At 43.1% G+C, this 17,259-nt stretch overlaps 2 protein-coding genes across 4 annotated transcripts in view; one reads left to right on the top strand and one right to left on the bottom strand.

Moving 5' to 3' along the window:
• The window catches only part of ZFYVE26 (zinc finger FYVE-type containing 26), a 68,309-nt gene extending 53,424 nt beyond the window's left edge, over nt 1-14,885 (bottom strand). The window contains exons 1-10 of the mRNA XM_040226219.1: nt 14,814-14,885; nt 14,061-14,338; nt 12,021-12,099; nt 8,072-8,161; nt 6,150-6,651; nt 5,501-5,631; nt 4,767-4,931; nt 4,539-4,627; nt 3,325-3,488; nt 309-512 (exon numbers count right to left, since the gene is read on the bottom strand). Of these exons, the coding sequence (XP_040082153.1) occupies nt 309-512; nt 3,325-3,488; nt 4,539-4,627; nt 4,767-4,931; nt 5,501-5,631; nt 6,150-6,651; nt 8,072-8,161; nt 12,021-12,099; nt 14,061-14,254 (1,618 nt within the window). The 5' untranslated portion in view covers nt 14,255-14,338; nt 14,814-14,885. The remainder of the gene's footprint in view (nt 1-308; nt 513-3,324; nt 3,489-4,538; nt 4,628-4,766; nt 4,932-5,500; nt 5,632-6,149; nt 6,652-8,071; nt 8,162-12,020; nt 12,100-14,060; nt 14,339-14,813) is intronic.
• A 1,752-nt stretch (nt 14,886-16,637) lies between these two features.
• The window catches only part of RAD51B (RAD51 paralog B), a 610,539-nt gene continuing 609,917 nt past the window's right edge, over nt 16,638-17,259 (top strand). For all 3 annotated transcript variants that reach the window (XM_040226222.1, XM_040226223.1, XM_040226220.1), the window contains exon 1: nt 16,638-16,701. In XM_040226222.1, the coding sequence (XP_040082156.1) occupies nt 16,687-16,701 (15 nt within the window). In that variant the 5' untranslated portion in view covers nt 16,638-16,686. The remainder of the gene's footprint in view (nt 16,702-17,259) is intronic.

Genomic DNA, 17,259 nt, shown 5'->3' with positions numbered 1-17,259 from the left:
CATACAGATAAAAGCACAGATTATATACCTAGGTACAAACTGAAGTGATGTAAAATACTGTGGATTGAGTTTAAAAAAAAAAAGCATTTGGAAAACATGGTACTAGATCAGACTCTGAGAAGTTATACAAATCACTTGCTTTCTCCATGTCCCTTTGATTCACAGAGGCTGATACAAGGAAGAAATTATCATGGGCATAATAAAAGGCCATCTTCCAATCCTGGTGGAAAAGTGTTCCCACGCAAAGAGCCTCCTGGGGCAGGTTGTGGCCAGCTTCTGCCAGGGAAGGGGTGAGGGCGGCTCTGTACCTGGGGAGGAGAGAGGATCGTTCACGGGCTCTGCAACTGAGGCCAGGTCATCAGAGGGACCGTCTTTGCACTGCCGGCACTGGGAGTGCTGGTGTGAGCTGACGCACAGGGCATAGATGGCGTACTTCATGGCACAGAAGCTCCGGTAGAGAGTCAGGCTCTGACTCTGGCTCAGGTGTGCCGGGACAAGGGCGTCAGCTGAATCTGAATTGCAGAGAGAAACAGACAGAACTTCAGGGTTGCTCTTTTTAGGCCAGGGCCGCACTCGGGGCTGAAGCACAGAAATATCAAGCTACGAGTTCCCTAAGTGTTCTTACCCTCTTTCTTTTTGGGCGGTGTGATGGGTGTCTCTTCTGGGTCTTGTTTCCTACTCAACAACGATGTCTAGTCCCCCTGTTTCCTTTTCCCCACCAACCTCCCCTCTACATGTCTGTTCAACCAGGTCTTCTGGCTATTTAACAAGTTTTCCCCTTGCATTTCTTAAAATACTTGTTTTTCCTTTTTTAAATAATTAAAACTTGTAAAAGTTTACTCTACTTTTAGAATGCTGCATTATCCAAGAGGAGGCTGAAAACGTGTTTAGATCAAGAAACAAGAGAGCAAAGGTAACACAAAATTTTTTTAAAAATTGATATTTTTAGGAAAGCCCCAAAGCAGACATCATGGGAAAAAAAAAAATACAAACTGTGGAGATTCCTTTACACTTAATAATTTATAATTTTTTATTAAAAATTTATTTTGAACTTAGGAAGCAGGATCCCATAATCTTTACAGACTCTCTAAACATCTTAATCTAGCCCAAATTATTTCCATAGAAGAAGTACAACCTGTTTAAAGAAATAAAGCAAAAAGAAGAAAAAAAATATCAGCCACAATCCTACCAGCTAAACACCACCACTGTTAGGTACATTCTGGTTTAACCCCTTTCATACTTTTGTGTACAAGTGTATGTGTTTAAGTTGAATGTAACAACATTTTGTATATAATTTATTTTTTCTACTTTTTATAAATCCCTTAGAGCATAAGCACTGGACTATGTTTCTTTATAAACTAAATCTCTGCTGGCTGCATAAGTTCTACCATATGAACCCTTTGTCTAGGCATATTCCTCAAGGGACACTGGAGTAGTTAGGGATGCTTTGCTACTACAATGTTGGAATAAGCCCCTTACAGGTTTCCTAGTGATCACTTCTCAGAAGCTCAGCCTTGCCAAGGTCAGGGTAATAAACAGAACAAGGTCAATATTGTTCTATGGCCTTGACCTTTTCATGGCATTACTGCCCAGAGCCAGGACTTGCAAGCACCCAGAGGGGAAGTGGCTCCAACATTGTTGTGCCAGAAGCCACTCTTGCCTCACCCTGTACTGTGTGACACGCTCAGTTGTGTCCAACTCTTTGCAACCCCATGGACTGTAGCCTGCCAGGCTTCTCTGTCCATGGGGATTTTCCAGGGAAGAATACTGTAGTAGGTTGCCATGCCCTCCTCCAGGGGGTCTTCCCAACCAAGGGATCGAACCCATATCTCCCTCATTGTAGGCGGATTCTTTACCCTCTGAGCCACCAGGGAAGCCCAAGAATACTGGAGTGGGTATCCTATCCCTTCTCCAGGGGATCTTCTCAACCCAGGAATTGAACCAGTGTCTCCTGCATTGCAGGCAGAGTCTTTACCAGCTGAGCTACCAGGGAAGCCCTGCCTCATCCTAGTCCAGCCCTATTATCACTCCTCTCTTGCCTCTTCCAAGTTCAAGATCTGAGTGTGTCCTGTGACAGAATTCAAATGCTTCTTTGGAAGATTTTTGTACCTGAATGTGGAAAATAGAGTTCCAGTTCTTTTAGGAAATCTGCTAAAGTTGTCTACATTTCTTAAAAAAAAAAAGGGAATGTAGTTAACACTAGCTGTAGAGTTAGTGGTAGGTCCTTTAAAAAAGTAAATGGTGGGGTGGGATGAATTGGGAGGTTGGGATTGATGTATATACACTACTGATACTATGTATAAAATAGGTAACTAGTGAGAACCTCCTAGAGAAGGAAATGGCAACCCATACCAGTATTCTTGCCTGGGGAAATCCCATGGACAGAGGAGCCTGGTGGGCTAGAGTCCATGGGGTCACAAAAGAGGCAGACACCACCCACTGACAAACAGCAACAATGAGAACCTACTGTAGAGCACGGTGAACTCTACTCAATGCTCCGTGTTCACCTAAATGGGAAGGAAATCCCCAGAAGAGGAGATATATGTATACATATAGCTGACTCAGTTTGCTGTAAATCAGAAACTAACATAACCTTGTAAAGTAATTATGCACCAATAAAAATTAATTTACAAAAGTAAAGCAAAGCAATACCTAGGCTGAAAGACATCTACTGCCATATGAAAATGTTTGTTTCTCTCAAAGGTAAAGTCCCTGGCCTGTGTAGTAGATTGAGACCACAGTATCTTATGATTTTTGAGGGCAGAAAGAAAGAGCTTGCTACGAGGGCTCTGAATTTACAGCAAAGATCTAAGGTTAAAGTAAGGCTTTGTTACTGTTTAAGGCAAGTGTTTCTTTGAAAAGAAAAACTCTAAAAAAGTTTGAAAAAGAATCTTCTAAGAGAAAAATCCTACCTGTTCAATAGGCTATGAAGAAGATACAGGAGGGAAGGCAGGCACAAAATGTGCTATGAGACAGCTAATGGACCTTGGAGACTCACCAAGAACTGGCATAAATACTGCCAGTGACAATGCTGTGAATTCAGAGGGCAGTTCCTAATTCCATGGAATGGGGGTATGCTTGTGGTTCCTGAGCTGGATCCCTATGGGACTGCTCTCATAGGATTCCCGTGGCCTCACCTAGAAAGGGGTGTCCCTACATCTCATAATCTGATTGGGGCAACTAGCACTAGTTTAGAAGGTACCTGCTGGACCACCCATCTTGACAGATCCCAGCAATCATGCTAAATAAGTCTTGTGCTAAAAGAAACATGTGTAATACTGTCCTGGGGGGAACCCTGCCTAGGTCACTCCTTCGCCAACTCACCATGCTCTTGCTGGGGGTCCTTGGCTGGCACCTTCTGTAGGAGCTTGAGAACATCTTCCTCCCTGAGGGCTGGAAGGTTTGTAAGGTGATGGAGAGAGTAGAGCACTGAGTGGCTGTCTCCACCATGTAAATGACACAAGAGATCTCTCTTTGGTATGGGGGTGCTGAAAGCAAAAATTGGGAGGATGGAAGGGGAGACAGTTTAAATAATTGCTTGAGAAAAGACCAGTCTCCGTTTCCTCTTATTCTTTCTCTCTGGCTTGTAACACCACAGATTTCACTTCCCCAAACACTAGATTTCAGATGGACCATGACAGAGGATAGCATTTGTTTACCCTCAGGGAAGGACATCTATCAAACCAGCTTTTTACTTGTCTAGAAAGGATCTAGGAAGGGCCTTTGTGGTCAGCAAACTCTAAAAAGGGACCGCAGATTAAGCTTCCTAATTTCTGCAGCCTTCCTAGCTGAGATCCAACAGGAGCTTCTCTGCTTTTCTTTGAGTCAGGGCCCCTCGCTACTTCCACGTCTGCTGGTAAGGTGGGTGAAGAACGAAACAGGAACTCAGATTTAGGGAGGACTACATGCATTGGAGAAGGAAATGGCAACCCACTCCAGAGTTCTTGCCTGGAGAATCCCAGGGATGGGGGAGCCTGGTGGGCTGCCATCTATGGGGTCACACAGAGTCGGCCACGACTGAAGCGACTTAGCAGCAAGGCTAAGTTATCAGGAAAGCACAGAACCTCACACACATTTCAACAGGCAGTTGTTGAATAAAAATGTGACTTAAGATAACATGTAGCTAAGGATGTGGACCACGCCCAAAAGCTGTGTGATTCTAGGCTTAACACTTACTTAACACTTCTGGGTTTCAGGGGTCCCACCTTTAAAATGAGGATAACTTTGGTGTCTATCTCACAGGATTAGGGTCAAACTCATTATGTAAAGGGCTTAAAGCAATCCCTGGTATACAGAAAGTGCTCAGGAAACACAAGCTTCTGTTTTTGTTATCAATGTCATCCTTAAATTATCCTCTAGTTATGACCTTGTGGTTATGTTTCTTTCCTGGTTTACTAGTTGGAAAAACTACTTGTTGTGGGTCAATACTGTCAACTCAAGACAATTATGGGGAAGATGTGTTAAAAAGGCCACATGCGTAGATTGTGGGGTCAAGTGTGCCCAGTGGTGGGAAGGGGGCTGGCGGTACAGAACCATACCTGCTCTGCTGTACACACCACTCCAGGACCTCCAGGTGAGCCCACAGCCCATCACAGGCATCCCTCAGGAGCTTATCACAGCCGTGGTCCTGCATTGATACAGGAGAAGAAAGAGATGCTGACTCAGGCACCTGGGGTCAGAGGCTGTGACCTACTTCAGGACCCTGCCCCAGCCCAAAGCCTCATCACACAGATTTCTGGAGGAGCTTGGGCCGCAGCGTGAGTTACCTGGGTCCTGTGGAGTGTCTGGAGCAGGCTCTTGGCTGACGTTAGGCTCTGGCAGTGTGTCCAGCCCAGGAGCACAAGCAGTCTGCTGAGAGGCCTGAATTCTCTATTGAGCAGGCAGCCAAGACTTGGGAAGTCTTCCTCCTTCAGTAGGGTGAGTGCTGTCACCTGGAAGCCAAAGGAGATGGCTAGAGGACTTGCTGCGCATCAGGATGAGAAGATTTTCCGTTTAGAAGGGAGGTTTCCAACAATGGCAGAAGTGGCCAGTTGTTTAGAAAATGTTTACAGAAATACTAGACTGTAAGCTTCCTGAAGGCAGGGACTGACTTCTGTTGTATCTCCAGATCCTAGCATAGGATGTAGCACATAGACTAAGTTAATAAATAACTGTTGAATTAAACTTGAGCTCAGCTGCAATCTGGAAGAAGGGTAATTAGATTCCCCTGTCAATTAGGCGACATGTTGCTGTCACTGTCTCTTCTTCCTCACACCCTCCAGAAAGCTTACACATAGAGCCCAAGGACAGATATGAAATGAAATGCTGGCAGTTCTAAATATGAATGATACTGGTTCTCAGAGCCTTCTGGAACTGTGAGATGGACACAAACTAGATGACTTGTCACTAATTAAACTGCTTTGCATTGGACAGATGAATGGGCAAGAAAGGAAGAATGAAAAAAAACCTGGAAAGGATCCCTGGGAACTTGTGTGATGGAGAATCACTGAGTTTGACTTACCAGGATCTGCTCGAGGAAGTGCTTGTTGTTGTTCAGGCAATAGAAATAGGCCAATTTCCAGGCGTGGGCTGGGTCAGGATTGGAGAACAAGGCTAGCATTGCCCGCTCAGGATCGAGAGGATCTGGTGGGACTGAAAATTAACACAGACAGCCCAACTGATGTGAGAGTTCACTCTTTCAAAAAGTTACACCAGATTTTCTACACTTCTATCTTAAAGACTCTTTTCTTCTCTCAGTGTGTATGCTCAATTCATCAGTTGTGTCTAACTCTTTGCAACCCCATGGCTCCCCTGACCAGACTCCTCTGTCCATGGGATTTCCCAGGCAAGAATACTGGAATGGGTTGTTATTTCCTTCTCCAGAGGATCTTCCTGACGCAGGGATTGAACCTGCAACTTTTGTGGCTCCTGCATTGGCAGGTGGATTCTTTCCCATTAGCGCCACCTCTTTCCTGCTAGTGTATCATTTTTTCCCCCATCACTCCATCTTGACTACAAAATCCATGCTTTCACAAAGCACAGATGCCCATTTTTACAGAACCCTTGCCCATTTTTGCTTAGCTTCTCCTTCTAGAGCAACATGGAAGGCAGGGATTCAGAGGGGTTGGACAGGGTGAAATTGGCAACACAGGAGCTGGACAGGGACACACCTTTTCCCGAGGGCATGGCCTTCTCTGCGTAGGTGTGGCCGTACAGGGACACCAGGTCCCGCCCGGCCTTGTGCAGCAGGCAGCCCAGCAGCCGCTCCTCCCGTAGGGGACTCCCCTCAGACCTGCAGGCCTCCAGTAGCTCCTCACACAGGAGACGCAGCTCAGCCCCGAGCGGCTCTGCAGGGCAGCGCAGTGTCTGCAGGGCCCCGTAGATGGCATCGACTGTCCCTGGGGGCGCAGCGGTAGGGCCCCGCAAAGTTCGCAGTGCCTTTCGAATGAGGTCCACCAGTGCTTTCTGCAGAGGCCAGCTTCGGAGGCCCGCACCATCAACCTCCCCAAGCAGGAGCTCCAGCAGGGCCTGTGCGACCTGGGGGGCCTCCCTCAAGAGATCCCAGAGCACAGAGACAGCTTCTGAGCTGAGCCGAGGGGGCCAGCTCTCCTGCCTCAGGTTTCCATCAAGCACAGGGTCCACTCTGTCTTGTGCTAAGACCGCATACAGCTCCTAAATAGAGGATGAAGAGAGATGGGTGGTTGTCCAGAATGTTATCACTTACAAGTCTTGATGTTTCCCTCTTGTCAGTGTACACGTGCATGGATATATACAATAGTAGCAGTAGCAAAGATTTCTGTAGTCGCTACTATGTGCCAGGTTCTTTAGATAGAAAAATTAATACTTAAAACCACCTTAGGAAGAAGACAGTACTATTATCCTCATTTTCAAGGTGTCCTCAAACTACGGGGTTGAGGCAAAGAGAGATTTGTCCAAGGCCTCCATCCTCAAGCTAGTCTATCCACACTCCTATCCCCATTGCCCCTGAAATGTACAATGTCACACTAAATCAGGGGCTGCAAGTTCACAGACCAGGTAACAAATTTTTATAAGCACTTAAATTCAATTTTTAAAAGAACACTAGAGACTAGTTTTTAACTCTTGATCTAAATCCCAAGCAAGATTTCAGATACAGCCTGTTCTTTTTTTTTTTTTTGATTGTTCATTTTTTCTTAACTTTTTATTTTATATTGGAGTATAGCAGATTAACAATGTTGTGACAGTTTCAGGTGGACAGCAAAGGGACTCAGCCATACATATACATGTATTCAATCTTCCCCAAACTCCCCTCCTATCCAGGCTGCCACATAACATTGCAGATACAACCCATTTTTTAATCTTTCCATAAAACCTTCCCCAGTACATCCAACCCACACAACTCTCCCTCCTTATGGGGCTCAGTACCATATGGTTTAGTACATAATTGTGCTTGTATATTTCCTTCTTTCCCTACTAGACTGTAAGTCTTTAAAAGGCAAGATCTCTGGAGCCTATAATTTGTTTGGTAGGTTATTTCCCACTCTTTCTTCCTATGGGTGGTGCTCAGGATACTTCTTCATTAGCTGCCTCCGAGACAGTCAAAGGACCTTGAGTCCTAGTGAAAGTCCCTACCTTAAATCCTAACGTAAATATGTCTTTCATTAGCTGGTGGCCAGGTCATGAAGAAAATAAGCATTAAGCCTCAGAGCATCCCTCATGCACTAAAGGACAGATCTAGTTAAGATTCTGAATCTGCTCCCAGAAAGTGGTTGTGAGGATTAACTATAACATATTCAGTGCACCTGTTACAGAAAAAGGATTTATTTTTATTTTTTCCTTGTCTATGGGATTTTTCCAAGCAAGACTAATGGAGTGGGTTGCCATTTCCTTCTCCAGAGCTATACTTAGTACTTCTGGCCAAAACACTTCTAGGAAGTCTACAATTAGATAAGATTTCCCTATCTCTAAATTTCCTTCAAGGGGCCTCCCCCTGGTCTGGCCTGAGAAAAGTGAACAGCCAACATCCTGAGGGCTTGTTTCTGCTGGATCCGTGAAAGCTGAGCTTCTTGAGAGACTGCAACCCTGGGCAGACAGAGCTGGGGCTCTCTCTCACCTTGAGGATGTCCTCTGAGATGTCACTTGGGAGGTCTTCTGACAATAAAAGAAACTCAAGTTTTCTCCGGAAGCCAGCTGGGAGTAACTTCTAGAAGAATCATAGGAAGGAAGCATAGAGATTAAGAATATGTTTTAAGGGAATTCCCTGACTGTCCAGTGGTTTCACTATAGTGGGCCTTGGTCCAATCCCTGGCCAGGGATCTAAGATCCCCCACGCCACATGGAGCAGCCAAAAAAAAAAAAAAGACTATATTTTAGCTGACAATTATAAGTAAGTACTTCTCTCTGGTTCAGCTTATTTCTGCTGTTTTCTCTAAGATAAAGTACTTTCTTTTTTGATAAAATGCTAAAAAAAAAAATGCTTTTGACCATTATATGTCTAGGTATGTTTTCATTCAGACACTTTTCTTTATAAACAAAAACAGTTAAACTGAACATATACTCCCCTTAAATACTAACACTGAAATCCCACACTGATCAGCCTCAAATGCCAAGGCTTGCTCATTTCATGTGGTTTTTTTCCTTTCTAACATGAGGACCTTCTCCAAGAATCTTCCTTGTGGTGTCCCAAATACCAACGTGATCCTTTTTTGGACCAACCCCCTATTTTTAATTTCCATTTTTAGTTAGAAAATTAAAGGGGGAGAGATCTAATGTTCATGAAACACTTATTTTGTGCCAGTTACTACGTGCCAAGTTTTCACATGCTTTTAAAAAAATCTCATTTAATTGCTAAATCAACAAACCTATGGCCTTGGGATGTTTTAAGACACAATCGTCAGTAAAGATGAAATCATTAGGAAGTATTTTCCAATCATTTCAAGCCATGAAAAGGAAGATGTTTGTTAAAGAGACATGTCATCAGAGACTAATACATAAAGGAGAGAAAGCGTCTGACTTACTCTGTACCTGCTTATTTCACAGTAACTTCCCTTCACCTGGTCCTTAAAACTAAAATGATAGTTCCCCTTTCTTTAGGCACAAATTCAAATAAGATGAAAGTCTGGGACTAATCCTGACAAGCACTCTTTAAAACTAGAGACACCTGTAAATCTTGCAGCTGGTTAAATCTTCCAGAAGATGAGTTTTATTGAAAAGTCTCCTAAATCAAAGCAAGAAGCACCTGCAGGATTGTGTGTCTGTTAAGTGAAGTTTAGAACATAAGAGCATGCTTACTTTATTCTTGTGTCATTCGTTATATCAGAGGCTAATAAGATCTAGTATGTTCTTGGTCCAAAATCCTTCTTACCATGCCCTCCCCTAATGCTCTATGCCACCTGAATCCATGCATAATGCCAGTGATTGGAAGGTGATAAAGAAAATTCATCTGGCAAGCTGCAAGTTAGCGATTCCACTGAGGACTAAGAGGAAGGAATAGATAATGCCAGAGAGCAGGCTCTTAATAAAAGAACTGGTTAAGATTTTAGGACTTTCATTTACAGTCCTAAAGACTGACTAGCTTGTATTTTTCTACTGGTGAGGTTACTTTATGCCTCTGCAGGGTCATAAACATTTAACATTTGTAAAACAGGCAAGAATTTGCCCAATGTTTCTAAGCACAGATTTTCTTCTTATAAAATCAAGGCCATGTTCAATGTAGAAAAATCAGAGAATACAAACAGGCAAATGAAAACACACATTCACAATACACACATACCCCAAATCTTTCAACTAAAGGGGAACTATAATTACAACTGTATTCCGAGAGTATTCAGACCATTTTCTATATCTGCATATAGACATGCGTAACAAACACTATTTTCTAAACAGCCTTTTCTTTTTCTTCAAATAGCAGAATACAAATATCCTTCCACAAGACTGAAAATTCATTTACCATGTAATTTTAATAGTGCCATGGTATTTTACAAATAGATTAATCAGCTCTGGACTGTGGACATGGGAGCTGTTTCCATTTTTCCTCTTTTAGAAGCAGCAGGCTGTGAACATTATGCTGTTCACATGATAAAACAAAAAGGCAGAAGGCAAAAATGGATGAAGGAAAGGGAAAATGGAATCACTGTTCCAACAAATAATTAAAAAGGAACTTTCAGTAGCAGGTGGTAGACAGGAGGAGCTGCCAGCAAGTCCGTAGAAGATGAAGGCCAGTCTAGGATAAAGCCTGGCTTTGTAGAACTACTCCAGGAATGCATTTGAAGTCTTGGTCCTTGTATAAAGTTTTAAAATTCTCTGAGGTCCTTGTGTAAAGTTTAAAACATTCTCTAAACTGCTTAAATAACTGAGGCACTGGGGCTTTAAGGACCAGATGATCTTCAATGCTGGGAAAAACAACTCTTAAGTCTGTGAAAAGGAGCCAGGGAAGTGAAATTCACCTTCAGATCTGGTTGAGCAACTGTGCAGAAATTTAACCACCACCAATTAGCACAGAGTAAGCAAATATGCTCTGTGAGGCGAAAATTCATCTGGTTTGACAAATTCCATGTGTGTACTGAAAAGGTCCTTGGTGACAGTAAGACATTTTTTTCCCCTTTTCTCTTTGAAGATACTTTGGATATTTCAGTTGAAGGATGTCTCTTTTAGATCCGAAACTATAGCCAACTCTGAATCACCCTGGGGTTGATTATTTTTCAATTTTGCTTCACTTTCTTCCCTCTCCTGCTGACTTTTTTTTGTCATTTCTCTTTGCTAGTCCATTATCAAAAATTTGGATGATGAATGCATTTAGATTAGTAACTTCTGGTACTTTTTGAAATCTATGTGAAGAAAGGTGTCAGGCAAATTCAGAACTAAAGACAAAATTCATTTTGATGACCAAGAAGAGAAGAAGAAAATTAGGCTGAATTATAGACATTTAGAAAAGAGAATTTACAGTTTCTTACTTTCCAGTCCATGTAGGCTAAAGATAACACTGAGGTGGGAAAAGGAGAGGACGGAGGCGTTGGAGGCAGAAGACACTGGTTCCAGCTCCAGTTCTGCCAACTAACTTTATGGTGTGACCTTGAGCCAGTCATCTCTTTTTTGAGTCAGAAGTTCCTCACTTAAATCTTAAAGTGTCAGCTTTAATACAAAATTGCCTCAGAGAGTTTCTTTGCTGCTGCTAAGTCGCTTCAGTAGTGTCCGACTCTGTATGATCCCATAGACGGCAGCCCACCAGGCTCCCCTGTCCCTGAGATTCTTCAGGCACTGGAGTGGGTTGCCATTTCCTTCTCCAATGCATTAAAGTGAAAAGTGAAAGTCAAGTCGCTCAGTCGTGTCCAACTCTTAGTGACCCCATGGACTGCAGCCTACCAGGCTCCTCTGCCCATGGGATTTTCCAGGCAAGAGTACTGGAGTGGGGTGCCATTGCCTTCTCTGCAGAGAGTTTCTTTAATGGATACTTATTTCTCATAATTAACACATATTTCTAAAAGAGCTAAGAATGGTAATTTTTCTTAAAATAAAAACAAACCCTAAACCCTTCCTTATGTTTTCTTTCACTATTAATTTATTCAGTTTTTTTAATTTGGTAACTTTTAGTTCAAGTCACATGAGTTATTAACTTATTAATTAATGATGTTTAAATCAGTAAGATTTCACTGTACTAGACTAGTTAAAATACAATTTTTGTATCAACAACCAAGTTTTGATTCAGCCATTCTCCATTACTTGAGTATTACGAGGATTAGACTTTATTCACAGTCTTGTCACTTTCACCGAGTTCTCCAAAGTTCTCTTCCAGCACAAGAGTCGCAGTGGTTTTTAACACAATGGTATCACCTCAAATGGTATGTTGGTGACTCAATGCCAATGTAGGTTAGTAAATTAATAAATGAATTTAGGTAAGGAGACATCAATAAATATTCAAGCCAACCTCACTGTCAGTACTGAAAAAGGATTATAACAAACCTCAAAATAAAAGAAACAGCAGACAGAAGGGAAATTTCACAACTCCTTCCAAGTTCTTTTCAATCCTGACCTCAGGAGAAAATTTGAAATGTAAACCTAGTTACCTTTTCCAGGGCCAACCATTTTTCCAGTACAAGAAGCCAGACCCAGGCTAATCTTTGAGGACTGATATCCTGTCCACATCTGAAAAATGTAAAAAGAAAAAAAATTCTAAACAAAGAGTTTCTACTGATTTTTTCTTCTTTGAGGTCCAAAATTTAGATTTCACTGCTCAGTCTGTTTTACACCTCAACAGGCAAGACATTGCCCTAAGGAGAAATTTTTGAATGTATGTGACAGATCAGTAAAGGGAAAATCAGAACAGAACTAGCAGCATTCACTTAAAAAATAAAAAAGGAAAAGATCTCAATTCTATCTCTATCTCCTTATCTAGTCTTTCTTATTTTTAAACAAAATAATATTCCACCAAAAACCATAAAAGCAAAACTGTCTGAAACAAAACTTGAAATCTTGAAATAGAAACTGCTATCAAGTAATCAAAGAAACCGGAAAGTTCATAAAAATTTATTTTTTAACTCTGCTAAAAATAGGATTGGGGCTTCCCAGGTGGCCCTAGTGGTAAAGAACCTGTCTGCTAATGCAGGCTACATTAGAGAGGTGGGTTCAGTTTCTGGGTTGGAAGATCCCCTGGTGTAGGAAATGGCAACCCATTCCAGTATTCTTGCCTGGAGAATTCCATGGACAGAGGACCCTGGCAGGCTACAGTCCATAAGGTCGCAAAGAGTTAGACGTGACTGAAGCAACTTAGCATAAAAAACAGAATTATATGAGTTCATAAGCCTTTCTTTGAAGTTAGTAGTTTAGACAGTAGTTGACTAGAATCCAAATTTAAAGGAAAAAAAGAAGGAAGAAAAGAATCATGTAAATCTCCATTCTACATGTGCTAATATAATACTTTCTTATAAATAACTGCCAGAGTACAGAAAAAATGAGGGAAAAGACTGAAGTTTAACTCCTATACCACTAACTGTTAATAGCACTGCCAGGAAGAACTTCAAAATTCACACAGAGAACACTGGTTGCCAGGGGACAAAGAAGGAATCAATGCACAAAGGGCTAGTCCCAGGGACGGGGTGGGGGTGGGGTGCCGGAATTCTTTTGCGGTGATGCCTGATTATAGTGGTAGTTACATGAATCTAAGAATGGATAAAGATGCACAGAACTGCACACATAAAAATGAATACATATTGGGACTACCCTGGTGGTCCAGTGGTTGGGACTCACATTTCTAATGCATGGGGTGTGGGTTCCATCTCTGGTTGGGGCACTAGGACCCTGCATGCAGTGCAGCACGGCCAAAAAAAAAAAAAGAGAATGCAGATTAAAAAAACTGTGAAAACCAAATCAGGATGTAGTCTAGCTATCAGTGGTGGTGGTTTAGTTGCCTAGTCGTGTCCAACTCTTTGGGACCCCATGGCCTGCCATCTCCTCTGTCCATGGGATTTCCCAGGAAAGAATAGTGGAGTGGGTTGCCATTTCCTTCTCCAAGGGATCTTCCTGACCCTGGGGCTGAACCCGAGTCTCCTGCATTGGCAGGCGAATTCTTTACCGCTAAGCCATGAGGGAAGTTAAGTTAACGGCACTGGTGTCAATTTCTTGGTTTGATATTCACTATAGTTATATAAGATGTCACAATTGGGGGAAGTTGGGGAAAGGGTACTCTGTATTATTTATGCATTTCTTGTGAGTCTATAATTAATTATTTCAAAATAAAAAGTTTTAAGTGAACTCACTTCTGGTCCTTTGTTAAAGCTACAACAGTATCTTTAATTTCACAAGCAAGAAGGGAGCAGGATTTGCTCTTATGGAGGCAAAGAAAATGCTTTATTATTAATGATAATAAACATGAAATGCTGGTTCCAGGCTTAAATGCAGTTTCAGATGATAGTTCAAAGCCAAACTGATTAAGTAATAAACAGGCATGTACAATATTATAGAAGTAAAATTTCAGAACAAGTGAAATACAATCTGCCTTTGTTAATTCTTCAAAGGTGATTGAGTGAGGCACGTGGCCCAGAGCTCAAGTATTGAACCTTTCCTCTCTCGTCCTGTGACTGCATGGCAGGAAGCAAGAGATCCCTTACCTCAGCTGATCGGGACACAGGACCAGCGCCCAAAGTATATCTTCCACCTTCTTTGGGATATCCCCTTGGGCCTCGTGTAGCTGAGGTACGCATGCCTTTGCCAGTTCCCATTCTCCTCTCCGAAGGCACTCACAGAAAAATCCTAAAAGCTGCTTCTGGGAAGCAGCTTCCTCTTTTCCAAATGGATGGTGCATTTTCCTCAGCACAGAGTGCAGGGAGATAGAAACAGATGAATTACACAAAACACATCGGCTTTTTTCTCATTTGTGGACTATCTCCTAGAAACAATACACATCCGAGAGAAAAGAAAAGGAAGGAATAAGACAAACTAGTAATTACTACCCGCACGAGGAAAGGCAGGACTTACTTTTCTAATCTGACACGTTACTGTCTCTCTTTTTGAGAAGTTCCACCTTTCCCCAAGGGGTGGATCCCATCTCTCTAGGCGCATCCAATATTTGATTAATATTAATCGTCATATTAGCCCGCAACGCAGACCCCAAAACTCCACTTCCTTATTTCCTCCTGAACTTTATGCCCAATCTGGCTCCAAATCCCCAGGTGGTCGTCTCCCTAAAGATGAGAAATTCAGCAGGAACCTCCCTAGTTTGAGCCCTCTTTTAAGGCAGAGCACTGACGATCAGGAGAGGAATCGGTGTCAGAACTGGAAGGCGGTGGGGATTGGGGCGCAGGGACGCTTCCTATCGGGATCGTGGAGAGCGCTCCTGCCTCCTCGGGGCGCCTTACACTCACCCGCTCCCGGTGCCCAAATCTGTACATCTTCCAGCGAAGCCATGTTTGAGCCGAGTCAGGTGACAAGTCTTGTTCGGCAGGCTGGGGCAGGTGGGTGAGGGGGAGGCGGGAATGAGGATTGACATCGGCTACTGTAATTGGTCAATGGAGGAAAGATGCAAATAAAGCGCCATATTTGTTTGGGTCACGTGACTCTACCTCAGGCCCTGAGGAAGCTAGCCAGCTGGGAAAGCGATACCAGATACGTGCCTTAGGACCATCCCTCACAGTTCTGACAGTTCCTCCGCTTGATACCTTCCGTTTTGCCTTCGATGGAGCGAGTGGCAGGAATAGCTGTGTGCCTTGATCTTTTTTCTTTTTTTTTTTTTTTCCTCCTAGTTTGAAGTTAGCGTTTACCTAGCGCCAGCCAGTGGCAGTGCTTTGCCACGCCCTGGGGATACCCAGATCAAGGAGACTTAAGTCCTCCGTTATTATTCCGTCCACTTGGACTCCCTTATAATTCCAGAACCCTACGTTCTGAATTTCCGGTTCCTTCTGCTTAACTCCCGTTATGTATTTGCTCATTTACCAACTTATGACCAACCTAGACAACATATTAAAAAGCAGAGACATTACTTTGTCAACAAAGGTCCGTCTAGTCAAGGCTATGGTTTTTCCAGTAGTCATGTATGGATGTGAGAGTTGGACTATAAAGAAAGCTGAGCGCCAAAGAATTGATGCTCTTGAATTGTGGTGTTGGAGAAGACTCTTGAGAGTCCCTTGGACTGCAAGGAGATCCAACTAGTCCATCCTAAAGGAGATCAGTCCTGGGTGTTCACTGGAAGGACTGATGTTGAAGCTGAAACTCCAATACTTTGGCCACCTGATGTGAAGAGCTGACTCATTTGAAAAGACCCTGATGCTCAGAGGGATTGAGGGCAGGAGGAGAAGGGGACGACAGAGGATGAGATGGCTGGATGGCATCACCGACTCAATGCACACGGGTTTGGGTGGACTCGGGGAGTTGGTGATGGACAGGGAGGCCTGGCGTGCTGCAGTTCATGGGGTTGTAGAGTCGGATACAACTGAGCAACTGAAATGAACTGAACCGACGACCGTGAACTGTGCGCTAGACTCTACTTTAGAAGCTGAAGAAGATGCGGTCCTTGTCCTCAAAGAGATCACAGTCTACTGAGGGGTGCAGGTCAATAGTTACGACGCAGTGGGCTAAATGATAACACAGAGGTATGCACAGGGGAGATAAGAGCAAAAAATTAGCAAAAAGCCATTTTCAAATATAATAATCTGAAATCGAGTCTTAAAACAATTTACTAGGTTTCCTCATCACAGCTGCTTTTATACTAAACTTTCTGGTTTCCGTCATGTTCTTAAACTATAGATTCGGACTTTTCCCCATTACATGTTTTTGCCTTGAGCAGTTTCATTCAATATTTTCCAAACTATTTCACCACCAAAGGCGGAGAAAAAAACAAAGCAACCCAAAAATTCTCTTCCAAAACTTGGATGATTGGTGAATTCTCATCTATTCTCAGAAAATTGACGTGTCTTTCTGGTCCATTAAGCAGCTTTTAAATGAAGTGACAAAATAAAGAATAGAAACTTAAAAGAAAGTTATTTCCTGGCATCGTATTCTCCTTGCTGATATTCCTCTACCGGGTTTTGATAATCACTATAATGAGAAATTGACTGGGACTCACCGATATTGGAGAGTGTGAACTACAATTCCCAGCAAGCAGCGGAGCCGCCCTGGGCCTGTGCCTACCTCTTATTGGATAGTTCCCCAGGGTGACGACCCAACCAGGGCTTCGGTTGTTGCTTTTCATCACTTTCCGCGGGGAAGTGGGTAAGGGATAGGGGAAACTTTGAAAGTTGGATGCTGCAGAACCCGGTACTGGAAAGTTTCCTGTTGCGGGCGGTTTGGGGGAATGGGGTGCGCTTATTATTTCCTGCTCCCTCTCTGGGCACGTGTTGTTGATATCGGGGGAGTGGAGAGCCACTCTTGGGTGCAGGCGCACGCCCCCTTAGGTACATTGGGATCTTATCTTGAGCCCAGCCGCAGATCTTAGGGGGTCTGGTCTTCCTTTGTGGGGGTTGCGTGGAAGCTGCACCTTGTTGGGAAGAGCTGTTAAGGGATTCTGGAGTGATGTTTTCGCCTCTTGATGTCCATCCATCTTCCCACGTGTGGGCAGTTTGAGGTCTAGGAAGGAGAGCCCGTCATTAAGGGAAGTTGAGTGTCTGCCTGTCTTCAGGTGTTGTTGAATTAGAGGTACTTAATAGTGTGCAATATGGAGTCAGATACCTGGGTTCGAATGCAGACTCCACCTTGTGCTAGATGTTAGGCTTTGCTTAAGTTTTTCAACTCAGTGCCTCAATATCAAACTATAAAGTGGGACAAAAGTCGGAGTTCTTGGAAAAGTGGCATGTAATAAGGGCTCAAGAAATATTA

This window comes from Oryx dammah, unplaced genomic scaffold (assembly GCF_014754425.2).
Source record: "Oryx dammah isolate SB20612 unplaced genomic scaffold, SCBI_Odam_1.1 HiC_scaffold_26, whole genome shotgun sequence".
Taxonomy (NCBI): domain Eukaryota; kingdom Metazoa; phylum Chordata; class Mammalia; order Artiodactyla; family Bovidae; genus Oryx; species Oryx dammah.
The sequence above is the reverse complement of the archived record's forward strand: the minus strand, read 5'-3'. Positions and strand labels throughout refer to the sequence as shown.